Source organism: Myotis nattereri, assembly GCF_964212035.1.
Source record: "Myotis nattereri genome assembly, chromosome: 14".
In the NCBI taxonomy this organism is placed as follows: domain Eukaryota; kingdom Metazoa; phylum Chordata; class Mammalia; order Chiroptera; family Vespertilionidae; genus Myotis; species Myotis nattereri.
Genome location: NC_138089.1, coordinates 21,445,005 through 21,469,410, shown reverse-complemented (window position 1 = coordinate 21,469,410; position 24,406 = coordinate 21,445,005). Strand labels below are relative to the sequence as shown.

Below are 24,406 nucleotides of genomic sequence, written 5' to 3'. Positions count from 1 at the left end.
TCAATCGGCTCCCCACCCCATTTGGGGGTGGGGCTGACTGGCTCACTGCCCACAGACCCTCCCCAAGGCCGGCCCTGCCCCCAATCGGTCCCCCCAACCCCAATCGGGGGTGGGGCCCGCCAGCAAATCGCCCACGGCCCCTCCCAGCCCCTCCCGGCAGCTAGCCTGGCCCTGATCAGCTGATCAGGGTACGCCAGCCAGCCAACCTCCCACTGTCTCCTCCTCCCAACAGGCCCGGGCCAGATCTCACCCGTGCATGAATTCGTGCACTTATTGGAAACTTTTTGTTTTCCCAAATTTTTGCAATGGAGTTATATATTTTTATAATTAAAAGACAATTTTTGAAAAGTTTTAAAAATATGTTCAGTATTCGGTATACAGGTGTACAGACATATGAAACTTATGTAGAGAGAGAAAATACTACTTTCAGCAGCTTACAGCTACCTCAGATCTCATTCTCTGAACTAAAGCTGGGTATAAATAAACCAGTATACATACACAGAAAAATTAGATGTATGTATGCTTAGCTCCTCTCTGCATCGAGAGGTCTATCACTGTTACCCTGGAAAGCCTTAGAAAAGTGGAAGGCTGACCAAACTATTACAAAGGTGAATCTTACTGTTTAAGAAAATAAAATGATGAAAACCTGGTTCTTTTTCTTTACAAAGTTCAAAAAAAAGTGTATAAAAAGGGATAGGTTAATGAGTCTACAGATTTTTCTATAATTGATATAATCCTTTTATGATACATTTATTTAAATGACATAACATGGGGTTTTGCAGATAGACTTGGATTCAAAATTAATTTATTTCTCATTACTAAAAGACCCCGAAGAAGTTACATAACCTCACTGACCCTCAGTTTCTTCATCCACAATAAACAAAGACAAGTAAGTAAAGTATCAAGCTAAGCAGATGCTAGGTTCCCTCTCCTTACATGAGAAGCCGCGTTTCTGAGGTCCCTCTGCCCAGGGCTGTGGACAGCAGAGGCCGGGATGGGATCCCCTTGCTTATGCTATGGCTTCCTAACTGCTCAGGATAACCTTTTACTCACCTTCTGTCAAAATCTGTTTCAAGAAAGACTGTTTGAAAAAACTCCAAGTCAATTTAGCCTCTGTCCAATTCACAAAAGCCTAAAAGAGAAAACAAACAGAAACATCCCAGGCACTGCACGTCTAAGAGTACGTTAATGCTACAGGAGAGGCAAATTCATTTTGGCCCCTAAATCCCAACTTAGATAGTCCCCACTGCTTCTTCACTTAATGCTAAGCACACAGAGACATCCCACAAATAATGGCAAAGAATTTACATTCCTAAACACGAAGACAAAAGCTCCAGGTAGAACAGTGCCCCTGTCCGACACACCCCTGTAAGGGGCCCCCCAGGATTCACGCACAAAGGCCAGACCCGCCCCGCCTCTCCAAAAGGCTAGCTGTAGCTACAGAAGTTAACGCAAGGAACCTGTCCCCGGGCCCCTCCTCTTGGCCCAAAGTCCACCGTTAGAGCAACGCTACCCAGTAGAAATATAATGCAGGCCACATACATAATTTTAAATTTTCTAGCACCACAGTGAACAGTAAAAAAATAAAAATAAAAAAAGTTAATTTTATATATAATAAGTTAATTTAACCCAAAATATCATCATTTCATCACGTAAAAAAATATTAGAGGCATTTCACATTATTTTTTGTACTAAGTTTTAATCCAGTGTGTATTTTTCACTTAGAGCTCACCTCAATTCCAAATGCTCCATAGCCACACGTGGTGTTTACTACTTAGCACAGGGCAAGTCTAGAGTACCCCCTGAAAGCAGGGGTCATTTCCAGTTCTCAAATCTCCTCACCCCTGGTTTCAGAGCCTTTCTTCCAGGCACTGCAAGGGCAGCCTGACCCTCCCAAACTACACTTCCTCCAGGGCACCACTGGACCTGGAGCAGATGCCAGGGGCAGCTCTAGTTCAGGAGTAAATCTTCCCAGGGAAAAGGAAACTGGGTCACTCCTTTCCCCAGAACAAAGAGCGCCAGACTCGCTACCACCACCAGGGGGCACTGTGGGCCACATCATGTTTGGGGCAGTGATCCCGCGGATAGGACCTTTGGGCAGGACACCTCTCACGTTCCCCATGCCAGGTGATCCTCTGGGGGGCTCTCCCCAGCACGACCTGTGCTCTTTACAGGAAACAGTTACAGCTGGCCCGCGAGGCTCTTCTGAAGCCTACTTGCTGGTAGATTGTGAATGGGAAGATGGCTGAGTTATTTTTAAAAATTTCTTTAGGAGAGTAAAATCTCTATATGATACCTTGTACTTTAGCATTTCTTTCTCCCAATGCCTTCAATTTAAACAGACCCATGCTCCAGCGAGTGGCTCAGTTCAGGGTACTTGCAGGAGGCAACCAATTGATGCTTCTCCCACATCGATGTTTCTCACCCTCTCGCTTCCTTCCTCTCTCTTTCTAAAAAAAATCAATGAGAACATGTCCTTGGATGAGGACTAAAACAAAACAAATAAGTAAATTAACCCATCGTTCGGAAGGAATGGCTACACTGCTTACTATGTCCAAAATGCTCATTAAGAATAAAGTGACAGGAAGTCTGATTAGGTTTCTTCTCAGAGGTGTCTGATAAGCAATAGAAAAGAAGTGCGTTCTTTGGGCTTTTAGCATTCTGTTCAGAATGGATTTGTCACGTGGGATGGTCAAAAGAGGCCTATTTCACAAGAGGTAGGTTGGTACTGCTGAGCTGGTCTACAGGCCGTGAATTTTCCTGCAGTCCTCTGACCAACAAGCCATTCCATTGCCTCACTGCACTGATGGAGAAACTGATGGTGAAACGTGATGGGCAGTACCTCCAGGGAAGGTCGGGCACCAGAACTCTGGGGCTCACTCTGCTTTAATCTGAGTCACTCACCTCTGCCCACCCAGGTGTCAAGGCCCAGATCAAAAGCAGCTTCCTCCATGAAGCCTTCCTCGATGCTCCCAGATGGAATCTACCAGTTCTTCTCTGTGCCTCATTTTGTTAACACCAGATGCACGCGCGCGCACACACACACACACACACTGTCTGTCTTGTAGTGCAGTTAGCTGAGTACACATCTTAACTCCCTACCACAATGCAAATTCTGAAGGCAGGAACCCTATTCAGGGCACCTAGTACAGTGATTAACACAGAATACTGCTAAATACATGCTTGCTGGGTTAAATTCCTCAGCTTTACTTAAATATTAGCAGACCTCCCGTATTAAATCACTCAGAAGTGTGGAGAATATAAAAGATATATATGGGCAGTCATTATTTGAGGATCATAATTTAAGACTTAGTAAGTACCTTTAAAAAGATGGAGTTCTATAAGAACTGGAAAGAAATCTCCCAACTTGGTCAAAGTGAGTTTGACCAGTTTCATAGGAGGGAGCCCCCAAGTGCAGAAAGCTGCTCCAAAGGGTCAAGTTAGGCGTATTGCGAGTGGTAATGTCATCCACTGGATTAAAAATTCATCTTCTTTCTCATCTCTTAAAAAAAAACACTTGAATACTGAATCCTTTTACCTGGAACTTCCAAATCTTTAAGTAAATAACTAACTAATTGGGGCAGTAAGCCATTTCTTTTGCAAAACTACATAGCGTAGAGGTTAACACTATGGAACTAGACAGAAGCTAGAGAGAAGTGGGTCCTAAACCAGCTGTGTGATTTTGGGTTAGTCACTTAACTTCTCTGAACCTGTTGTTTTCTCCTCTGTAAAATGGAAGGAGTAGAATGTATTTCACAGGACACTATGAGGATTACAGACAACCATGTAAAGTGCTCAGCACAGTGCCAGGCACATGCAGTTATGGCACTTATTATATATCTGGCTCTTTGCCAAAGTTCCAATACGTTCACAGAATTCCTTAAGTCTTCAGAGCGGCCTCACAGCACATGCAGCCCAACGACCTCACCTTTAACATAGGACTCGAGGTCTGCAGAGTCCTGCAGGCTTCACCTCTGCAGGTACTGCATCCCAAGGGCACAGGCAGCCTCTGAGGCCCAGCAATCACCACCCTGTATGTGTATATCCCGGCCAGCAGCCAGCAGGGGCTGTGCTGTTTGTCAGCAGGAACAGAGCCACGGTGTGTGACAGGTACACACAACCTTCTCGTGGCCAAGGCTCTTCCCAGCAGTACGAGCATGGGTACTATAGGGAAAGACTGAGGGTAACACTGCTGCGCTCTCACGCCAATGCCACCGCGTCTGCCTGGCGAGGACATTTCAGTGGAGCTAGTGCTGCTCTCAGGGCAGCAGTATGATGGTGATGATGGTATCAGCTGTCACTATGGTCACCCAGCGGGGCCAGGCCAGGTTCAACACCTTACATGCCCCATCTCATCTGACTCTCACAACCACGTTAGGAGGGATGGACTCTTATCGCCATTTGACAGATAAGGAAATGAAACTTGGAGTTCTGAGCCCATCACAGGGTTAGTTACACACCTGACAGACTCATTACCCTCTCCTGTCTGTACTAATGGTCCAAATACTCCTTCCCAAAATACTGACAGGGGCAGGGGCTGGCCCAGTGGTTCAGCTGGCCAGGCCGGGACAGGTGGGCCCTGGGGAGCCTCAGGGAGGGACTTTCTTGCATGCTCAGTCCCACTGGGGCAGGTGGCAGAATGAGGCCCTGTGGTATCCCCAAATTACCACGTTGCTTTAGATTAAAGGTAAGATCTAGTAGATCAGAATGGAGAACTCTTATCTAGCAAATCAGAACATATCTGGCTTTTCTTGAAAAGTTGTAGAGCGAGATTCCGTAAGTTCTGAGACTAAAGTCCCAAATATTTTACAGCTTTTTAAAGTAGCCCAGCCGGTGTGGCTCAATGGTTGAGCACTGACCTATGAACCAAAAGGTCACAGTTCAATTCCCATCAGGGCACACGCACTACTGGTTGTGGGCTGATCCTGCAGGAGGCAGCTGATCAATGATTCTCTCTCATCATTGATGTTTCTATCTCTCTTCCCTTCTTCTCTGAAGTCAATAAAATTTTAAAAAATAATAAAGTAATCACAAAAGAGAAGTCCAGTTAAGCCTTACCTCAACTAAGCGCACCACATCTAGCCAGCCACCAGGCAGGGGAAGAAGGAAGCAGGCCAGCCCGGAGCGGAGCGGGGCACGAAGCAACTGCGCAGAGGCGGTGCAGTATGGCATCACCCTGCAGCTCCAGGCCACAGGCAGCAGCACTGACCCAAGAGTCAGGAAATGAAGGCCAGATGGACCAAGAGTTGGAGAGTTGAGAAGAAAAAGACTATGCGTGGCTTCCACACATTAGCATCCTCAGAGGATGACATGGGAAAGTGGGTCACCTCAGAGAGGCCTGACACTAGCGGAGGGACTACGCAGGGGTTGTCCCTGCTTTGTCAGCACTCTGGAATGTCTGTGCCAGAGGCCAGCTCTGGGGAAAACCAAGCGACAGCAGGACAGAGAGTGGAACACAGTGGTTATAGCTTGTGGTCTGCTGGGATCCAAGCCACTCCAGGGTACTGTCCTCGCTCTGACCTTCACCTTGGGCAGGTGTTTAGTCACTAAACCTCAGTTCCTCAACCGTAAAATACAAACAACAGTGTCCGCCTCACAGAGTTGTTATACCTAAAGGCATGTAGAGTACTCGGCACAGGACCTAGCACATGGGTTCTCAACTGGGGACAGTTTTTGTCTCCGAGGGGACGTCTGGCAGTGTCTGTGGTTGTTATAACTGGGCGGTGGAAACTACTAGCATCTAGTGGGTAAAAACTGAGAATGTGCCTGGCCAGTGCAGCCCAGTGGTTGAGTGTCAATCTATGAACCAGGAGATCACTGTTCCATTCCTGGGCAGGGCACATGCCTCGGTTGCTGGCTTGATTACCAGTTGTGTGTGTGTGTGTGTGTGTGTGTGTGTGTGTGTACAGGAGGCAGCCAATTGATGATTCTTTCTCATTATTGATGTTTCTATCTCTCTCTCTCTCCCTCTCCCTTCCTCTCTAAAATCAATTTTAAAAAATTAAATTAAAAATAAATCAAGAATGCTGTTCAGCATCCCACAATGCAGAGGACAGCTCCTAAACAAAGAATTATCCAGCCCAAAATGTCAATACTGCCAAGATTTAGAATCCCTGGCTGAACACATAGCAAGCACTCAAAAGATATGAGCTACTGAATTATCTTTACTATTCTAATAATAATAAACAATTTATAGTTTCTTTCCCTCAAGGATAACCAACATCTGTGATTAAAATGATGAGAGACAAAAATATATTACTTACTCTACTTCTCAGAATACTGGGTAGCAGATCTGTCATTCTGGAGACAGGAAGAGTTTGTTGCTTGGTTGATTTTGGGAAACCCAGTAACTTTTTGAAATAAGTAACATAGCAGAGCACCAGAACTGTAGTATAGAAAACCTGGGGGGGAAAGAAAAGAATGGGTTTAAATTGCACTGCTTTAATATAGTCCTAATTAAGATATGCTATAAATTTGACCTCAAAGGTCAATCAAGAAACAGAACAGTCTTAATTAACTGCACCTTCTGGTCTATCCACTGAGACCCAGCAGCCGCGGCATCACCGGGGAAAGTGTTCCACGCACTTCACCTGACTGGGCAAGCAGAACACAACTTCCAGACAGACATCCACTAGCGCCAACTGCCACACCACTGTCAGACACGTTCTCGAAGGCTTTGCATCTGGCCCAAAAGCGGCTCTCCCGCCTGACAGCACACTCTGAGGATCCATGTGTCCTGTCTGGGCACATCCAGGCACTGGGGAATTTCCATAGACCCCGGAAACCTGTCACATTATGATTACAAGGCAGAACTGAGCTGCTGGGTCTCCCCTCTCTGCCCAGTGCGTGGGCAGGGCAAGAGCTGTTAGAGCAGTGGTTCTCAACCTTGGCTGCACATTAGAATCACCTGGGAATCTTTTTAAAATCCTGATTTCTGGGCCTCATCCTCCGGAAATTCTGTTTTTTTGTTACTAATGTTGTGGCCTCACCCCATAACAAAGAAACAGAATTTCCGGAGGATGAGGCCCAGAAATCAGGATTTTAAAAAGATTCCCAGGTGATTCTAATGTGCAGCCAAGGTTGAGAACCACTGTGCTAGAGGATGGGGAGGGAAAGGTGGGATGATAAGAGAGCCCACACACCTAGGATGAAGGATGGCTTTAGGCCAGGAGCAGCAGCCGGGGTTTTATTTGCAGATTGGGGAGGAATATTCAAAGTGGCCCCTTTCGCAAGCTCTCTTCTCCCCTCTCTCCCCCTAAAAAGAGCTCAAGAAAAAATGGGGCCTCCAGGCCCCCTTTCAATCTGGAAACACTTCTAAGAAAGGCACAGAGCAAGGACAAAGAGGAGTCTCCGATTAGCAGGTTCAGGCTCCTCTGCTACCCATGCCTGCCCCATCCATGCCTGAGAACACAGCCCACCATCCACTACCTTTTTTTTTTCGTTTTATTGAAAAATAATGGACATACATCACTGTATGTCTTACAGCATGATGGTTTGATTTATACATATTGTGAAATAATTACCACAATAGGTTCAGCTAGCATCCACCTTTTCATATAGACACAATAAAAAGAAAAGGAAAAAATGTCTCCTTGTGATGGGAACTCACAGAATTTACTCTCTTAATAACTTTCTTATCTATCATACAGCAGTGTTAGCTATAGTCATCATGTTGGACATTACACACCTAGTTCCTATTTATGTGATAGCTGGAAGTTTGTACCCTTTGACCACCTTCCAATTCCCCCCATCCTTCTCCCTTCATGCTGCAAGCCAGCCTAAGACACAGCAGCACTGCTGTGCGCCACCACTCCCCCCCCCCACCCGCTCCCCCACCCGCTGCCAACATCCTGAGATAAATACCCTTTTCCAGCTCCCTTCCCGGCCTCGCTTCCTCTTCCCACTGAGCAGGCCTGGGGAAACAATAACAACCTGTGGCAGGTCTTCATGCAGCGTATCCTAACTACGTGGTCCCTCCCCTTTATTTCCATTGAGGAGAATTCACGTAACCTAACACTGACTGTTTTAAGCATTTTCAAGCGTACAATTCAGTGGCTTTTAGTACATTCACAGTGTTGTATAACCACCATCACTATCTAACTCCAAAAGGAAACTCTGTACCCATTAAGCATTCACTCTCCATTTCCCCCAGCCCCTGGCAACCACTAATCTCTTTGCCTCTGGACTTGCCTATTCTGGGTATTATATATATTAATGGAATCACACAGTAGGTGGCCTTCTGTGTCTGGCTTCTTCCGCTTAGGATAACGTTTTGAGAGTTCGCCGTGTGTTTTATTTTTATGGCTGGACAATATTGTATTGTATGGATACACCACATTTTGTCTACCCATTCATCAGTTGGGCATTTAGGGTGCTTCCACCATACAGCTATTGGGAATAGAGTTGCTATGAACATCCGTGTACTAGTTGTTTGTACACCTGTTTTTAATTCTTTGGGGTATAAACCTAGACATGGAATTGAGGGGCCTTTTGGTAGTTCTACATTTAACTTTTTAAAAACATATATTTTTATTGATTTCAGAAGGGAGAGGGTGAGATAGAAACATCAATTATGAGAAAGTATCATTGATCAGCTGTCTCCTGCATAACCCACACTAGGGATTGAGCCCCCAACCTGGGCATGTGCCCTGACCGGGAATCGAACCACGACCTCCTGGTTTATAGGTCGACATTCAACCATTGAGCCGTGCAGGCCAAGCTACATTAAACTTTCTGAGGAATTGCCAAACTGCTTTACACAGCGGCTGCCCCATTTCACTTTACCACCAGCAACTTATGGGGGGTTCTGATGTCTCCATATCCCCACCAACACTTGTTATTTTCTGTATTTTTTTTTTATAATAGCCATCCTACTGGGTGTAAAGTGGTATCTCATTGTGGTTTTTATTTACATTTGCCTAATGACTAATGATGTTGTGTATTGTCTCATGGGCTTTTTGGCCATTTATATGTCTATCTTCTTTGGTGAAATGGCTATTGAGGTCCTTTACCCACTTTTGGTGGTTTGTCTATTTGTTGTTGAGCTATAAGAATTCTTTATATATTCTAGAGAAACCCTATTATTTGACATCTGATGCCATGGGGTGAGGGGTTATTTGAGGAGGAACCTGGAAGTGGGTTGGACAAAGGGAATCCCAGGGTGTTGGTTGTGGCTTGCCTGCTGACATGAGGAGCTGTTGGTTCTTAGACTTCTGACACATAAATTGACAGAGAATGTACCAGTGAAGAACTCTCAGAAGTCTATGATAAGGAAGCAAATAAACTCAGTACTGGCCTTGCTGACTATGACCTACATATGACATATCCTGGGAGGAAGCTCTGATCATTGGAAAGTGACAATGAAAGTGCCTTTCCCAGGAAGAGTCAACCAATAACTGGGTGCCTGTGTGGCCTCCTGTCCTATTAGGGAGGATGCATCAAAAAGTATGAGGGCCCAGATGATGTGGCTCAGTGGTTGAGCATTGACTCATGAACCAAGAAGTCACTGGTTCAATTTCTGGTCAGGGCACATGCCCAGACTGTGGGCTCGATCTCCAGTGGGGGGCATGAAGGAGGGTCTCTCTTTCATCGATGTTTCTATCTCTCTCTAAAAATCAAAAACATATTTAAAAAAAAAATAAATTTTTTTAAAAAGTATGATGAATGCTGAGACTATAGTTCTGGAGCTAATAAAACAAGGCAAAAATAATCACAAATAATTTGTCTAAAATATGCAATTGTTTTCAAACTGCTTTTAGGAGGCAATTCTCATTCTTTTTAAATTTTACTTTATTTTATAATTCTTTATTGTTCAAAGTATTATATATGTCCCCCTTTTTCCCCCACTGACCCCCTCCAATCCGCCCCCTGCCCCGTCCTAGGCCTTCAGCACCCTATTGTCTGTGTCCCGTGGGTTATGCATATAAGCATACAAGGTTTTTGGAAGATTACTTCCCACCCACCCACCCTCCCCCCCAATTCTCATTCTTATTCTATTAATTTTAAATCTAGCTCTTCTATGTTGCACAAAAATATTTGTAGTTTTTGTCTAGAACATGGAAAAGGTTTTTTTTTGTTTTTGTTTTTGTTTTTGTTTTTGTTTTTTTTTAAATATATTTTATTGATTTTTTACAGAGAGGAAGGGAGAGAGAGATAGAGAGTCAGAAACATCGATGAGAGAGAAACATCGATCAGCTGCCTCCTGCACATCCCCCACTGGGGATATGCCCGCAACCCAGGTACATGCCCTTGACCGGAATCGAACCCGGGACCCCTCAGTCCGCAGGCCGACGCTCTATCCACTGAGCCAAACCGGTTTCGGCTGGAAAAGGTTTTGACATAAATCATTACTAAAAATTTTAACTTATCTTCCTATACATTAAGAAAAAATTACAAACTGCTTTGCACTATAAGATGTTCTGATAACTATCTGATCTTAGGTTTCATTTTTTAAATTGGCACTTGTACTCTCTTATATTTTATTAGAACTAGAAATATGAACTAGAACTAGAAAAGATAAAGTGGAAATGAAACCCAAACTACCAAAACTAAAACTGAACCTATTAAAACTTGGTTCATGCCCTCTGAATTATGTGAGTTTTTTTAAAAAATATGTTTTTATTGATTTTTTTTTTTTTTTAGAGAGAGGGAGAGATAGAAACATCAACATCAATTGGCTACCTCCTCACACCTGGGTATGTGTCCTGACTGGGAATCAAACCCGTGACCCTTTGGTGCATGGGACAACCCTCTAACCTACTGAGCCACGTGGCCAGGGTGGAGATTTTAATCTAAATTTAAACCAACAGTGTGGCTAAATTGGTTGAAGTGTTGTCCAGTGCACCAGAAGGTTTCAGATTTGATTTTAATCCATGTATCTCTCTCACATTGATGCCTCTTTCCCTTTCTCTTTCTCCCTCTCTCTCTCTCTCTCTCTCTCTCTCTCTCTCTCTCTCTCTCTCTTTCTCTCTCTCTCCTTTCCCTGCCTTCCTCCCTCTCTAAAAGTTAATCTAAAAAAAATAAAACAGACTTGGCAGAGTTTCCTCCTAGTATGAAAACAATTGATTGAAATCCAGGCAACACAACAGGCATGCAATTTGATTCCCACCTCATCCCCATCCAGCTGCTTTTATCCTCTGTAAGACAGCCAGACAATCAGAGATCAGTTTGATCTGGGCTTGCTGACAGTGTGTCTACAGGACCTTTTATGTATGACCAAAGGGCCTCGTGTGTGGCCTTCACCGGGTCCCTGGGGACCAGGTGGGTCAGTGCATGGCACAGAGAAACATGGCAGCAGAGGAGCAGTGTCAAGACCATCCAGAGCTTCTAGCCTTCCTCACATGCATAGATGTTCAAATTAAGAACGTAGTAATGGGAACAAGAAGAAAAACTCAGGTGGAAAAACAGATTACACAAAAGTGAAAGGCTGTAACTATTACCTGGGCCAAAGAGAAGATGTACAGTCCCCAGTGAGGCACCCACAGCACGAGAAAAGCTGTCAGTACACTCTTGAGGATTACCGACAGGCTCTCAGCAATCACCTGCAAGCATGTGGTAAAGAGCGTTACTTAGGACATTTAAAAACCATTTTAAAAGATGCAAAGAAATGACAAATAGAAAATTGGGGGCCAGCGGTTGCGCTGGCAGTGGGGCTGAGGCATGGGGCTGGACATAATTTTGGTAATGTCCTACTTGCATTGGGTGGTAGGCTCAGGGACCTCCAGTATGTTATCATGCTCTAAGATTTACAGGTATGTTACAGACACTCTTTTGTACATATCAAGTTATATGTTTTAAAAGATAAAGAGAAAAGTTAATATTAGTATACAACTAAAAATATAATTAACTGAAAAACATTTAGAGTCCTCTTAAATTCTTATCTAAACTAATACCTTCTCTATTAATCAACCTGTTTTTTCATTAATAGCATACTAGAAGTAAACTTTAGTTCAGCCTACCTGCCAAATTTCAAGTGAATGAACTAAATTTATCATATTACCTTTAGAGATGCAAGTCTGAAAAATATCATTCTCTACTATAAAGGTATTTTTTAAAAAAAAAAAAAACATTCTTTCCCTTATTCTTTGCATTTCCCATTCACAGCAGAAGGCATACTGACCTTGAGCTTGACAAACATGTGTGCTTGTGCCAAGACCCAGAAGGGCTCTCCCAGAAGTTCCACCACAGCTGAGAGACCAAACACCACCACTCCAGTTCCATAGTGGGGGACGACATTAGGATCAGGCACTTCAAGCAACCGTAACCAGACCCAGCCCAGGAACAAGGACCAAAACACACCCAGAGGGACTCTAAAAATGGGGGAAAATGTTCTTTAATATGCTAAGTATAAAAATATAAATATATATTACAACAGTGATACTATCTTGGTCAGTGTGCTCAGTGGTTAGAGCACTGGCCTAAGCACGAAAGGGTCTCAGGTTTGATTCCAGGTCAAAGGCACATACCTGGATTGCAGGTTCAATCCCCCGCCCCGTCACAGCGCATGAGGGAGGCAACCAATTGATGTCACTCTCTCTCTCTCTCTCTCTCTTTCTCTCTCTCTCTCTCTCTCCCCCTCTCTCTCCTCCTTCCCTTTCACTCAATCAATGGGAAAAAAAATATCCTCAGGTGAAGATTAACAAACAAACAAACAAATAAACAAAAATAGTAGCACTGAACAGAAAAGAAATATAGTTATAAGCATAAAAATAGCTAATTCCTATTAAGACACTTACTACATGCCAGGTGCTATGATTCACTCCCTTTGTCTCACTCATACCTCACAGTGATCCTGTCATTATCTCTACTTAAGTGATGAGACAACTAAGGCAGACAGGCACTGGGTAATTTGGCCAAAGTTATGAACAGTTAGTGAAGGGCAGAAGCGGGGCCCAATCCTGATCTGTCTAATGCCATGCTACACTCCTATCCATTGTGTTACACTGACTCAAAAAGCAAAATTCCCCCAAAGTGTGTGCCTGCTGCTTCTACCTAGAATGACGGAAAGCCAGTATACGGCTGGTACTTACACCCGAATGGCCACTGATGCAGTGCACAGTATCCCTTCCCGTGGGTACCACAGAGCACTTACATATGACTGGGTAGTTAAGTCATTCCGCTAAGAAAATGAAAACCTACCAGCCCTTATGATTGCCATTTCCGTGAGGGAACAGGAGTTACGCAAGAGCAGCACTGGGAAACAACCTCAACCACCAGCCCTCCCTGCAGGGATTTAACTGCAGAAAAGCTATTACCATTGTTAGCTAATGTGCTTGGTCTTCCGAATATTCTGAAAGCCTCAGAACTGAAATCAACATAACAAAATTGAAGAAAGATATAATGAAACTCCTAAAAGGCTTTCAAAAAATACTAAGACTAAGTGGTTGTTAAAAGCTCAGAAAATGCCACAGGGGAAAAGATTAGGAATAAAAAAGATGGCCCAGGCCCAGGAGGACCCGGATTGGGGATCGGGAACAGCGGAAACAGCCTCCAGAAAGGGTAGAGCCAGGGCTGGAATCTGGCCCAGAAGCCCCCACCTGGAGCCTCCTCCTGGCTCCGGGCCACCAGAAGGAAAACAGCCCATGCCAAGTCCCCAGAAACCCACTGCAAAAGCAAGGCTGTGGGCTGTTTAACCGTTAAACTGTTGCTGTTGAACCTGTAATATTTGTTACCTTTGCCTTTGAAACTGTCTCCTGACAAGCAAAGCACAACTCACGTCAGCCACAGGAGGTTGATGGTCTGGCCCCAGTCTCGCTGCGCGCTCCCACTCAGACATGCTCTCCGGAAGGCCTCTCTGGCCAGGAAGATGGTGGTTGAGTAAAGCAGTGTTAGCCTGTAAAGGGAAAGCAGATAGTAAGAAGGTCTCTAGCTTTTTTATGGAGAGAATGTCTGAGATTTTACCAGCAACTGGGATGAAAAAAGCCTTGGTCACAAATCACTGGTGGTGATGTGGAAGACAGTTTTCACAGGACTCCTCACTGTCTAATCCACTAAACAACAACGTTAGGACCCAATTCCGGACCAGCCGAGTGTGTGCCTGCAAGGTTATGCCTGGGGGAGAAACGGCCACAGTGGCCTCCAAAGCCTGCAGGCTCTCTGACCATAAGGAAAAGGACAAGATATGACCCCACCCAGCAAGGGGACCTCTTGGTCACTCTGAGACTGGGGACCCAACGGCCCTTGTTAGAGAAGCTGAGGCTCTACTGAGTGGAAGCTCTGGCCAAGAATCTCAGGACAAGCAAAGAGGCTGGCAGCCACGACAGAGGCCACTGCAACCCAGGGTAGCAAGCTTGCCTGTGGACCTCCGAGGCTGGCAGCACCAAGGTGACCCTCCTGCACCTTAGTGAGGAGTACCTGAGGTTTCCCTTCCTCAACAAGCCGTGGTCCAGATGAAGCCTGAGTCGGGGTGGCCCAGGGCTACAGTTTCTGAGGCTGTCCAAGGACCATCCTGCTCCCCAGTCAGTGGTTCTCAACCTGTGGGTCGCCACCCCTTTGGCGGTCGAACGATCCTTTCACAGGGGTCGCCTAAGACCATCCTGCATATCAGATATTTACATTACAATTCATAACAGTAGCAACATTACAGTTATGAACTAGCAACGAAAATAATTTTATGGTTGGGTCACAACATGAGGAACTGTATTTAAAGGGCCAGAAGGTTGAGAACCACTGCCCCCAGTGCTTCTGTCCAACACTGCGGATGAGGAGACAACCATACGTTAAGCAGGGGGCAGGCCAGACAAGGGCTATCCAAGCAGGTACCTGCCAATCTGGAGGAGAACAGACGAGGAGAGACCCAAACTGCTTTCAGGTCTGAGCACCCTCAGAGGATTTGGTCTTTTCCTTCCTGCTTTTAAAATCGTATTTCTCAAAGTATGGTCCCGACTTCCAAATCACCTGAGGAGCTTGTTGAAATGCAGATTCCTGGGCCCTCCTCAGCCCTACCTGTTGCAAAGCTCCCCAGGTAATGAGTGTGCCTGTCAGTGCTTGAGAACCTTCACTAGGCTGCGAGGACAGAGCCAAGAGCATATGTTTGGTAGTTATTAGATGTGAAACGCTGTTTGGAACATACTGTCTTGTTTATCAGGACATGAAGACACACCTGAGGAGCTGAGCTATTCCGCACACTCACATCCCTTCAGATACTTTTGTGTCATTTGTGAATACAGAATATGTGTGGGGTGTCCTCGAAGAGAAAGGAGGAGACAGGAAGAAACACAGAGTCTAAAAGATGAAGCCAGTCAGCTAAGAGCCACCATGGAACTAATGACAAGGACTCAAGCCATTATCCCAGCTACCATTTTCCATTGAACAAGTCACCCAGAGAGAAAATAACCACCGAGGGAAGGAAGGCGGCTGGTTGATTACAAAGCACATCCTCACGATCTGGAGGGTGCCTCCCTCCTTTGCTGTCAGCACAAGAACACAGAATTATACCTGAGAAGGGGTTTGCAGAGAATTACTCCCACTCCTATCCTGGGTTCTGAGAGCAGGCAAACAGGAAAAAGCTGGCTGGGAAATGTGCATTCGGAGGCTGCTAATGGAAAACACTCCATGGGTCCATTAAGAACAACATCCCCCGCTCATTCCCCCAGCAGCATGCTCCTCCGCAGCCGCTGCTAACACGCGGTGACTCCAGTAAACTTCCTTGCCTCTAAAACCCGAGGGTGACACTCAGGCACAGAGGAAAACCTGACGAGGGATGTGAGCTGCAGACAGTGCCAGGGCGCAGCCCTTCTTACCTTACGTTCACTATGCCAACGATTTCCTTGGACAGAAAGCGAAGAATAAATGCATTCAAGGCAAAGGTGATCAATCGAAACAACACCTACAGAAAAGGAAGAAAAAGACCTAAGAATAAATTATGCCGGGAGTGTTTACTTTGCTGAAATGACAATGTGGCTGCTCTTCCTAACGTCATGACACACAGCGGCCTTGCCATGGAGACGCTTTCTAAAACACTCAACCTGTCTGCATTTCTTCCCAAAATGTCATTCTTTGGCGTCTCTTGACGCGACTGGGCAGTGGTCAAAGGACCCATCAGTAAACCCGAACTTCCTGATGAGAAGAGGGAGGCCCCCACAGACTCAGGGACTTTCTTTGGGTTCCGAGTCGGGCACTGCAGGAGGCAGAAAGAGAACTTCAGTTAGTGCTTCCCTTTGCCCCTCCTTCCAGCCTGTTTAGAAATAGCAAGCACTTTGCAAGTGGGAGCCTGCAGGGTCGAGCAGACTCGCTAGTAATCATGGTGTCTAATTTCTCTTTCTTCTCTGCCTACTAGTATCTGGGGATTCTGATAATGACATTTAATCCCTTTGAACTTCAGTTTTCAATTAGAAAACAGAAAAGAATGTATTTATTTACTGACTGTTTGCCACCTTGCAGAGAGGAGTTAAAATACCTTTTAAATGACAACTGCAATAAGATATTTTAAAAGGGGGAGGGGTGGTTGGGAGAGACAGAGTCTAGCTAATGCCATTTGGAAGGACTATATCAGTTCAAGAAAACCCCCGTAGTAAAGAATTATTCCCTTGAGACAGAGAACAGGCTGCAGTTAAACGAGGTTACTAAATGGGGATGCGGCTGGGGTGCCCGCCTCATTCACTGACTCTTCCTCTGCGTCCCAGCAGCACCACAGGTGTAACTCAAGTGCACTTGAGCCCAAAAGGCAAATCACTTCTCTGTCAAGCACTCTGAGTTACCCATGCACAGCTGCAGTCTTAGTAAATCCAGGTATGCCAACGAGCTGCTAAAGTCTGAAAATCCCCGGGGAGCAGTGAGGCCTAAAAGGGAGAGTGCAATTCAACACTGCCCCTGAAGTGCCACAGAGCAGCAAGGTCTCCAAAGCGGATATCACAATCTTAACATTTGTGAAGTCAAATGTGACCTTTCGTGAGTCTGCTGTAAGCTCTCCTTAGAGACATGCAGGTTCATACAAGGGTGGACAAAAGTAGGTTTACAGTTGTGAGTACACAAAAGTTTATTCCTGTATTATTATTTATTAATTATTGCATGACTTATTTGTAGTACAACTGTACACCTGTTTTTGCCCACCCCTGTAAGTACATACACACCAAATTCTGTACCCCGTTTTAGAGGTTTGAAGCCAATTCAGAGCTGTTACTGGAAAAAAGCATCCAGCTGAAAATCTCAAGTCACCATTTAACTGTTCGCCCCATCATCCTCTAATGCAGCGGTTCTCAACCTGTGGGTCGCGACCCCGTTGGGGGTCAAACGACCTTTTCACAGGGGTCGCCTAAGACCATCGGAAAACACATATATAATTACATATTGTTTTTGTGATTCATCACTATGCTTTAATTATGTTCAATTTGTAACAGTGAAATTGGGGGTCACCACAACATGAGGAACTGTACTAAAGGGTCGCGGCATTAGGAAAGTTGAGAACCACTGTTCTAATGTTTATAAGCCTCAATTTCCTTCTCTGTCAGATGATGCCTTTCTCATAGGACTGATAACAAGGATCAAACAAGATTGTGTAGGTAAAAGCATTTTTGAAAAATGCATACAAATAAAAGGCATTAATACTTTCACTATGGCCAGCTCAGAGTTATGACAGAGAATAAAGTCACATTCTTGCAGTTTTACAATTTAATTGCAAGGCTACCTCAAGTGTATGCATTGTAAATTGAAAAAACATACCAGACTGAATTAAAACACTCAGGTATCTAAAGATTATGGCTATTTTTTAAAAACCACGTACACATGTTTATATTAACTTCATTATCCTTGTCTAAGAAACCTAGTGCCTCAGGCTTTTCCCTATCTCTTAAGTGAACAAAAGTTTGAGCTAATGAAGCTCTAAGGTTGCTCATGCCACCCAGTATTTGCTCCACATAGAGGCCCTTATTAGTAAGTCTTCACTTTGTAAAGGAATTTACAGTTTTAAAAAAGCTCTTTCATCCCTGTTCATTATTTGACCCTTAAAACTGGGTGAATAAATGCACAGGAAGCAAGTTAAGACTCAGAGCAAAGTTGACTTGCCCAAAGTCACTATGTCCATTTAAAAAAATTCTAAACCATAACAAAAATAATTAAGTTACTAAGTACTTATAATGTGCCAGGCATACACCTGACAGTTCACCTAATCTTCCTAACGACCGTATGAGGTTGCGTTATTGTTCTCGTTTAAGATGAGGAAACTGATGCTCGCAGAAGCCAAGCAAACTTCCCAAGGGTGGGCCTCTACCAAGTGACAAGACCCAAACTTCAGCCCAAGGCTGCCTGGTTCCTTTTCCCAGCCAGCCTCCGCGGGAAACATCGACTCTCTAAAATAAGGGGGAGGGTGGATTCAGGACTTTGGTGAGACAGGATTGAACGGCTCAAGAGTGCGACACAGAGAAATGGAGCCACTTGACTTAGAAGGACCAGCTCCTAGGTTTTAACGAATCTTTAGATATCCTTTGGGCCAACCGGCACATATGCTATCTGACAGATGATGAATATTAGGACCAAGAGGAGGAAATGATTGGTTCCAGGTCACATAGGCAGAAGGAAGACACGCCAAGATTTACTAAGGGCATGTGAAGCAATTATCCGAATAACTTCAATCTGGCCTAGCAGCAACCTTATGGGCTAGGTACTATTATTGTTGTTGTTGTTGTTATTACTATTATAACCCCCATTTTCCAAATGAGGAGCTGAGGCTTAGTAGGTGAAGTCACTTGCCCTGGCTCATTCAGCAAGAACTTGGCAGAACCAGGATTTCAATCCAGGGCCTGCCTGAGCCCAGATGCCATACAGTCTTTCTGAACTCAGTGGGAGTCAGGGAATTTGAGGCATGTGTTTGAGGGTGAGGGGTGGAGCATGGAGAAGATGAACCCCTTGCCTTAAAATACATCAGATTACACAGCACCACAAACACCCCCGCCACCTGATCTCTCTCCTGCTGCACTACGGGAAATAACTACATTTCTCAAAACGAACGTGGCTTGTTGGCCATCTCCCAGCCAGGACTCGGAACTCCGGCTCCCAACTCCGGGCCCAGGAGCCCCACCTCCGCCGCCACCTCCTCCTGTCCAGCCCCTCGGCAGCGGGGCTGAGCCAGCCCGCAGGCGGCTTCCCGCGGACCCCGGCGGCGGGATGGTGCGGGGGCGGCCGGCAGAAAGTACCTGCAGGAGGAGACCTGAGGAAGCCAGCCGGGCCGCCTGGCCCAGCACCTCCTGGCTGCCCATAGCCCGGCGCCCGGCTGTCACCAGGAAACGCCGCCGCCAGCTGTGTCGTCGCGAGAAGATCGCGTCACGGGGAAGCTCGCCCGCTGATTGGTCGATTCGGAACGGAAGGCGGGGCGCGGGGAGTGCGTGGCCCTATGAGTGAGGGCGGGGGGGCGCGTCATGTTCTGCGCCCATCTCCTCTCCCTTTTGTGCTGGGCTCAGGCGCTTTCTCCGCCTGCCCCTACCTAAACCAAATAAGCTAAGTCAGTGGTTCTCAACCTTCCTGATGCCCCGACCCTTCCATACAGTTCTTCATGTTGTGGTGACCTCCAACCATAAAATTATTTTCGTGGCTACTTCATAACTGTAATTTTGCTACTGTTATGCATCGTCATGTAAATATCTGATATGCAGGATGTATTTGCATTGTTACAAATTGAACATAATTAAAGCATAGTGATTAATCACAAGAACAATATGCAATTATATATGTTTTCCGATGGTCTGAGGCGACCCCTGTGAAAGGGTCGTTCGACCCCCAAAGGGGTCGCGACCCACAGGTTGAGAACCGCTGAGCTAAGTAGTGGGTACCGAGGAGAAACGTGGTCAGGTGGCCAAAGCGCCTTCTCTGAGCTCTCTGCTCACCATCCACAGAACACGGACTCCCCTAACTTCACTAACAAGATTCCGGCCTTTTGGCCTTTGCCTACAAAATCGCACCCCGAGTTAGGCAATTCCCTGGACGGGAATCGACCCAACTTCACAGAGAAAGAAGTGAGGGCCGGAAGTTACATACAGCGTTTTTGCAGGAGTGGTTCTGTGGGATCCTTCCTGAGTGCAGAGAAGGAGTCAAGTGAGACCCAGAGGTGTGGAGTGACTTGTTCTGTCTACACGTCCTGCCCCTGGTGGTGCAGACCCTGGGCTCCGGGTCCTAAACTTGCCTCTCTTGCCCGCCTGCTACCAGAGCAGAAGGACAGACGGGGGTACTTTCTAAAATGTAAAGCACCCAGCACACCATCAGCTGCTCTTCTGTTGGTTTATTTGCTATGCGGACTCTGGGAAACCCAGTCTTCCCCAGTATCTTTTAGGCCTCCTGTGATTTGACCCCAACCTGCCTGCTTGACCGCCTTCCATAATATAATCACTGCCCTTTCCCAACACACTGTAGGCTCTCGCCGTTAGGAGCCCTTACTGTTTCTCAAACAGGCCCTGTCTTGTCAGTCTTTGCTCCTGCTTACCTCTCTGTCCAGAGTGCCTTCCTTGATGGTGCCCCCCCACTCAGGCCCCACGGCCCTGACTTTTCTGAGTACCACTGTCAGCTCCTGCTGTGGACTGAATGTGTGTGCTCCCCAAATTCATATATTGCAGCCCTAATTCCCAGTGTGATGGTTTTTGGAGGTGGGGCCTTTGGGAGGTAATTATGTCATGAGGGTGGAGTCCTCAATGAACGGGGTTAGTGCCCTTATAAGAAGAGACAAAAGAGAGATGAACTCTCTCTCCATCAGGAGAGGATGACAGCAAGAAGGCAGCCAGCTTCAAAACAGGAAGCGGGCTCTCACCAGAAATGTGAATTAGCCAGCACTTTATCTTAAACTTCCCAGCCTCCAGAACTGCAAGAAATAAGTTCCCGTTGCTTAAGCCACTCAGTCTATGGTCTTCTGTTGCAGGTGCCTGAGCAGACTAGGCCAGCACCTATACAGCACTTTGTAACCCTTTGTAGCTTTTAGCACTATCTGCTTTGCAATGAAGAGACTGGAATATGTTTCTCTGTCTAAACAAGAAAGGGAGAGTGAAGTCCACCTGGCTTTTCTCCCTGCAAGATAGCAGAGAAAGTTCCTAGGACCCCCATAAATCTCTCCTGACTCTTACTGCTGCCGGGAACAGATGATGGAGCTCAAGCCTATGTACCCTTCTGTCCCCATCTTGCCAGATTAGCTCTACCTTATGGTGGAGGCACAGAATGTGAGCTTTTGACTGTCAGAAAGGCCCTGAATCCTCGTTCTGCTACTCACTAACTGGGTGACCTCAATGTGCTTAACTATTAACTAGGGGATATTCTCTGTCCTGTGAGGGCAATTATAAGAATCAAAGTAGACAAAAAGTCTGGCCCTTAAGGAGCTTAAATTGCAGTGGAAGGGAGACTGGGGGTGGGGGTGGGAAACCCTAACAACAAATAAAATTTCACATAATGGTAAGTGTTATGAAAGAATAAAACCACAGAAGGTAACAGAGGCTCTTGGAGGGTAGGAAGGGGCGATGTTCTGGATGACAGAGCAAACCTGGCACCCGCCGGGGAGAGGCGTGTACCTGGAAAGGACAGCGAAGTGTTGAAGGGTTGAGGTATTCAGCCTAAGGCCTTGACCTGGCAGCCTGCCCATCCCATGGACCTTGGACTGGCAGGTGAGGTAGGCTCTGGCTGCCTTTATCCCCAGCCAAGCAGCTGCCTCCTCCACAGCTCAGTCCTGGAGCAGAACCAGCCACAAGCTCTTCATGTCCACACGCTCCTAACCCTGGGCATCCAAGTGGGCTGGGCTGGGAGGGACAAGGGGATCGTTTCTTTGGGAACAAAGAAGCCAAAGGGAAATGCTTCAAGCTAAGTCTGAAGGGTAAAGCCGCCCAGGCGTCCAGGGTACAGACCCCGAGGGGCTCCTGGGCAAGGAGTCGTGGATCTTTTTCTCTCAGCCGGAAAGTTAAGGCTTAACAAGGAGAGACTGGGCAGGAATTTGTGCCCAGAGCCATGCTGGATGCTGGGGCTGATGGGGGAGAAGGACTTGTGATTAGAGCCCATGAGCATTGACCACTGGCCCCACATCAGCACCTGTCTGAGCACTGGACTCCTCATTCTCTCAACAACCCATGAGGTAGATATTACAGATGAGGAAACTGAGGCACCGAGATGTTACGTTACTCCCCCAAAGCCGTTCAGGTCAGGAGTGGTCAAGCTGGCATTTGCATCGAGGTGCTTTCTGACTCCAAAAGCTAAAAGAGTGATGTTCCTGCCCTCAAAATGCTCCTGGTCCTGAAGGAGACTGGGCTAAGAGTCTCCATATCTAAACCCCAGAGGACATATGTGGCACCGAGGGGGTGGGCCCTGGGAGGCTGCAGTGGCTCAGCTGCACGGAGCCTCCCCAACGGCCTTGCCTCTGTTAACGGTATTGGCAGCAGCGGGGCATGGCACATGCCATGGCCTTTGTGTGGAGGGCTAAGCTCAGGGCTGGTGAGCTATGGCCCACTAGCTGTGGCCTGCTTTGTACGACCTGAGCGCTAAGAATCGTTTTTACAGTTTTAAAGGGTTGGGAGAAAAATATCAAAAGAAGACTATTTCATGACACATGAAAATCACATGAGATTTAAATTTCCCTGTCCACAAATAAAGTTTTATTACAACACGGCCACATCCACCCATTTGTTTCTATACTTGGCCTGGCGGCCTGCCCATCCAAAACACTGTCTTGCTACAACAGCAGGTAGTTTGCTCCAAAACACTGAAAATGTTTACTATCTGGCCTTTTACAGAAAAAGTTTGCCAATCCTGGCAAGCCCCAGGGCCTGACACCCAGTAGACATTTCAATATTGAATGACTGGATGCACAGATAAAATAAATAATGAAGGACTAGGAAAGGAAGAAAGACAAATAAGAAGGTTCTTTGCCCCGGGGTCACTTGGTTTGGGGAGCAAGTGATCCTTGGAGAATGCCAGACCATAATTGGTGCTCACTGAAGGAGCCGTTTTCCCAGGCTCGCCCCTCCCTCCTGCCCTCTGTGCCAGGGGGCCTCTTTGCCAAGGAAAGCTGACCCGAGCTGGCTATTTTATTACCCAGCTGAAGGGAGTGCCAGGGCTGGTGCCAAGCCAGTTAGGCTCCCAGGGCAGTGGGGCAGGGAGGGAGGCTGCCAGCAGGCGAGGAGGCAGGGTAAAAGCGGTGCCTTAGACCTCATCTGGGTGGAGGCAGGAGAGCTGGGCATTGTCACTGGGAGATGGGGAATTTGGGGTGAGGGTCCTGCCCCACCAAGGCTTTCTGCTGCCCAAGGTCCATCCCTGCAAGAGAACCTCAAGTCTCTGTCCCTCACTCAGAAGTCCCTGGGCATGAGAACACGGCTGCACTGCTAGCAGCCTACATTTGTTGAGTGTGTACAGGTACTTCACCTTCATGATCTCATTTTACTCCAAGAGCAGGCCCATGAGCCCTGGCCAGGTGGCTCAGTTGGTTGGAGCATCGTCCCATACACCAAAAGGTTGTAGGTTCGATTCCCAATTCGGCAACTGATCAGTGTTTTCCTCTCATGTTAATCTTTCTTTCTCTCTCTCTCTCTCTCTCTCTCTCTCTCTCTCTCTCTCTCTCTCATCAATAAACATATCCTCAGGTAAGGATTAAAAGGAAAAAGGAGCAGGCTCATGAGGCATAAGCCATTATTATCCCCATTTTAAAGACCAGGAAACTGAGGCTCAGTGAGGTTAAAGGGCATGCCTAAGGGCTAGTAAATGGTGGTGCCAGCATTTGCACTGGGCAGTGTGGCTCTCAGACCCTTAACCAGGAATGAACCGGAGTGTTTATTGATAATCTGATTCTTTGGCTCCAACTCAGCAGCTCTAATTCAGGAAGGTTGGGTGGGCCTGGGAATATGCATTCACCCACACCCGCCGTGGTTCTGATACAGTGGACCAGACATTTGGTTGTGTTCATTGTTTGGTGATTATGAACAATGCTATGATGAATATTTGTGTACAGATTTTTGTGTGGACATGTTTTCCATTTTCTTGGTTATATACAGAGGAGCAGGATTTCTGGGTCTTGTGGTAATTCTATGTTAAATCATTGAGGAATTGCCAGCGTGTTTTCCAGTCGCTGTGTCATTTTGTATTCCTACCAGCAGGGTATGAGGGTTCCAATTTCTCCACATCCTCACCAATACTTACCTTTGTTCATGTTTTTCATCATAGCCATCCTAGTGGTTACGAAGTGGTATCTCATTGTGATTTTGATCTGCATTTCCCTAATGACTAATGATTGTGCTATTGTGTGCTAAATGATATGCTTTTCATGTGCTTTTTGGCCATTTGTATATATTTTTTGTAGATGTGTCTATTCGAATCCTTTGCCCATTTTAAATTCTTTTTATTTTAGCCAACATTTACTGAGCAACTACTATGTGCTGACTTACTGGGGGATGGGAAGGGACACACAGAGTCAGGGACTCTGCTGGAGGCATTAGGCTTGCCTTGCTCCGCCTCCCAGGCT

General features: G+C 46.2%; 1 protein-coding gene across 2 annotated transcripts in view; it reads right to left on the bottom strand.

The window, feature by feature from the left end:
- The window catches only part of RFT1 (RFT1 glycolipid translocator homolog), a 33,020-nt gene extending 13,789 nt beyond the window's left edge, over window positions 1-19,231 (bottom strand). The window contains exons 1-7 of one of the 2 annotated variants that reach the window (XM_081106358.1): window positions 19,128-19,231; window positions 15,741-15,826; window positions 13,715-13,831; window positions 12,119-12,308; window positions 11,439-11,540; window positions 6,264-6,401; window positions 1,054-1,132 (exon numbers count right to left, since the gene is read on the bottom strand). In XM_081106358.1, coding sequence (XP_080962484.1) covers window positions 1,054-1,132; window positions 6,264-6,401; window positions 11,439-11,540; window positions 12,119-12,308; window positions 13,715-13,831; window positions 15,741-15,826; window positions 19,128-19,190 — 775 coding nt within the window. In that variant the 5' untranslated portion in view covers window positions 19,191-19,231. The remainder of the gene's footprint in view (window positions 1-1,053; window positions 1,133-6,263; window positions 6,402-11,438; window positions 11,541-12,118; window positions 12,309-13,714; window positions 13,832-15,740; window positions 15,827-19,127) is intronic. The other variant, XM_081106359.1, reaches the window with a different exon arrangement.
- Between the last annotated feature and the right edge of the window lie 5,175 nt (window positions 19,232-24,406).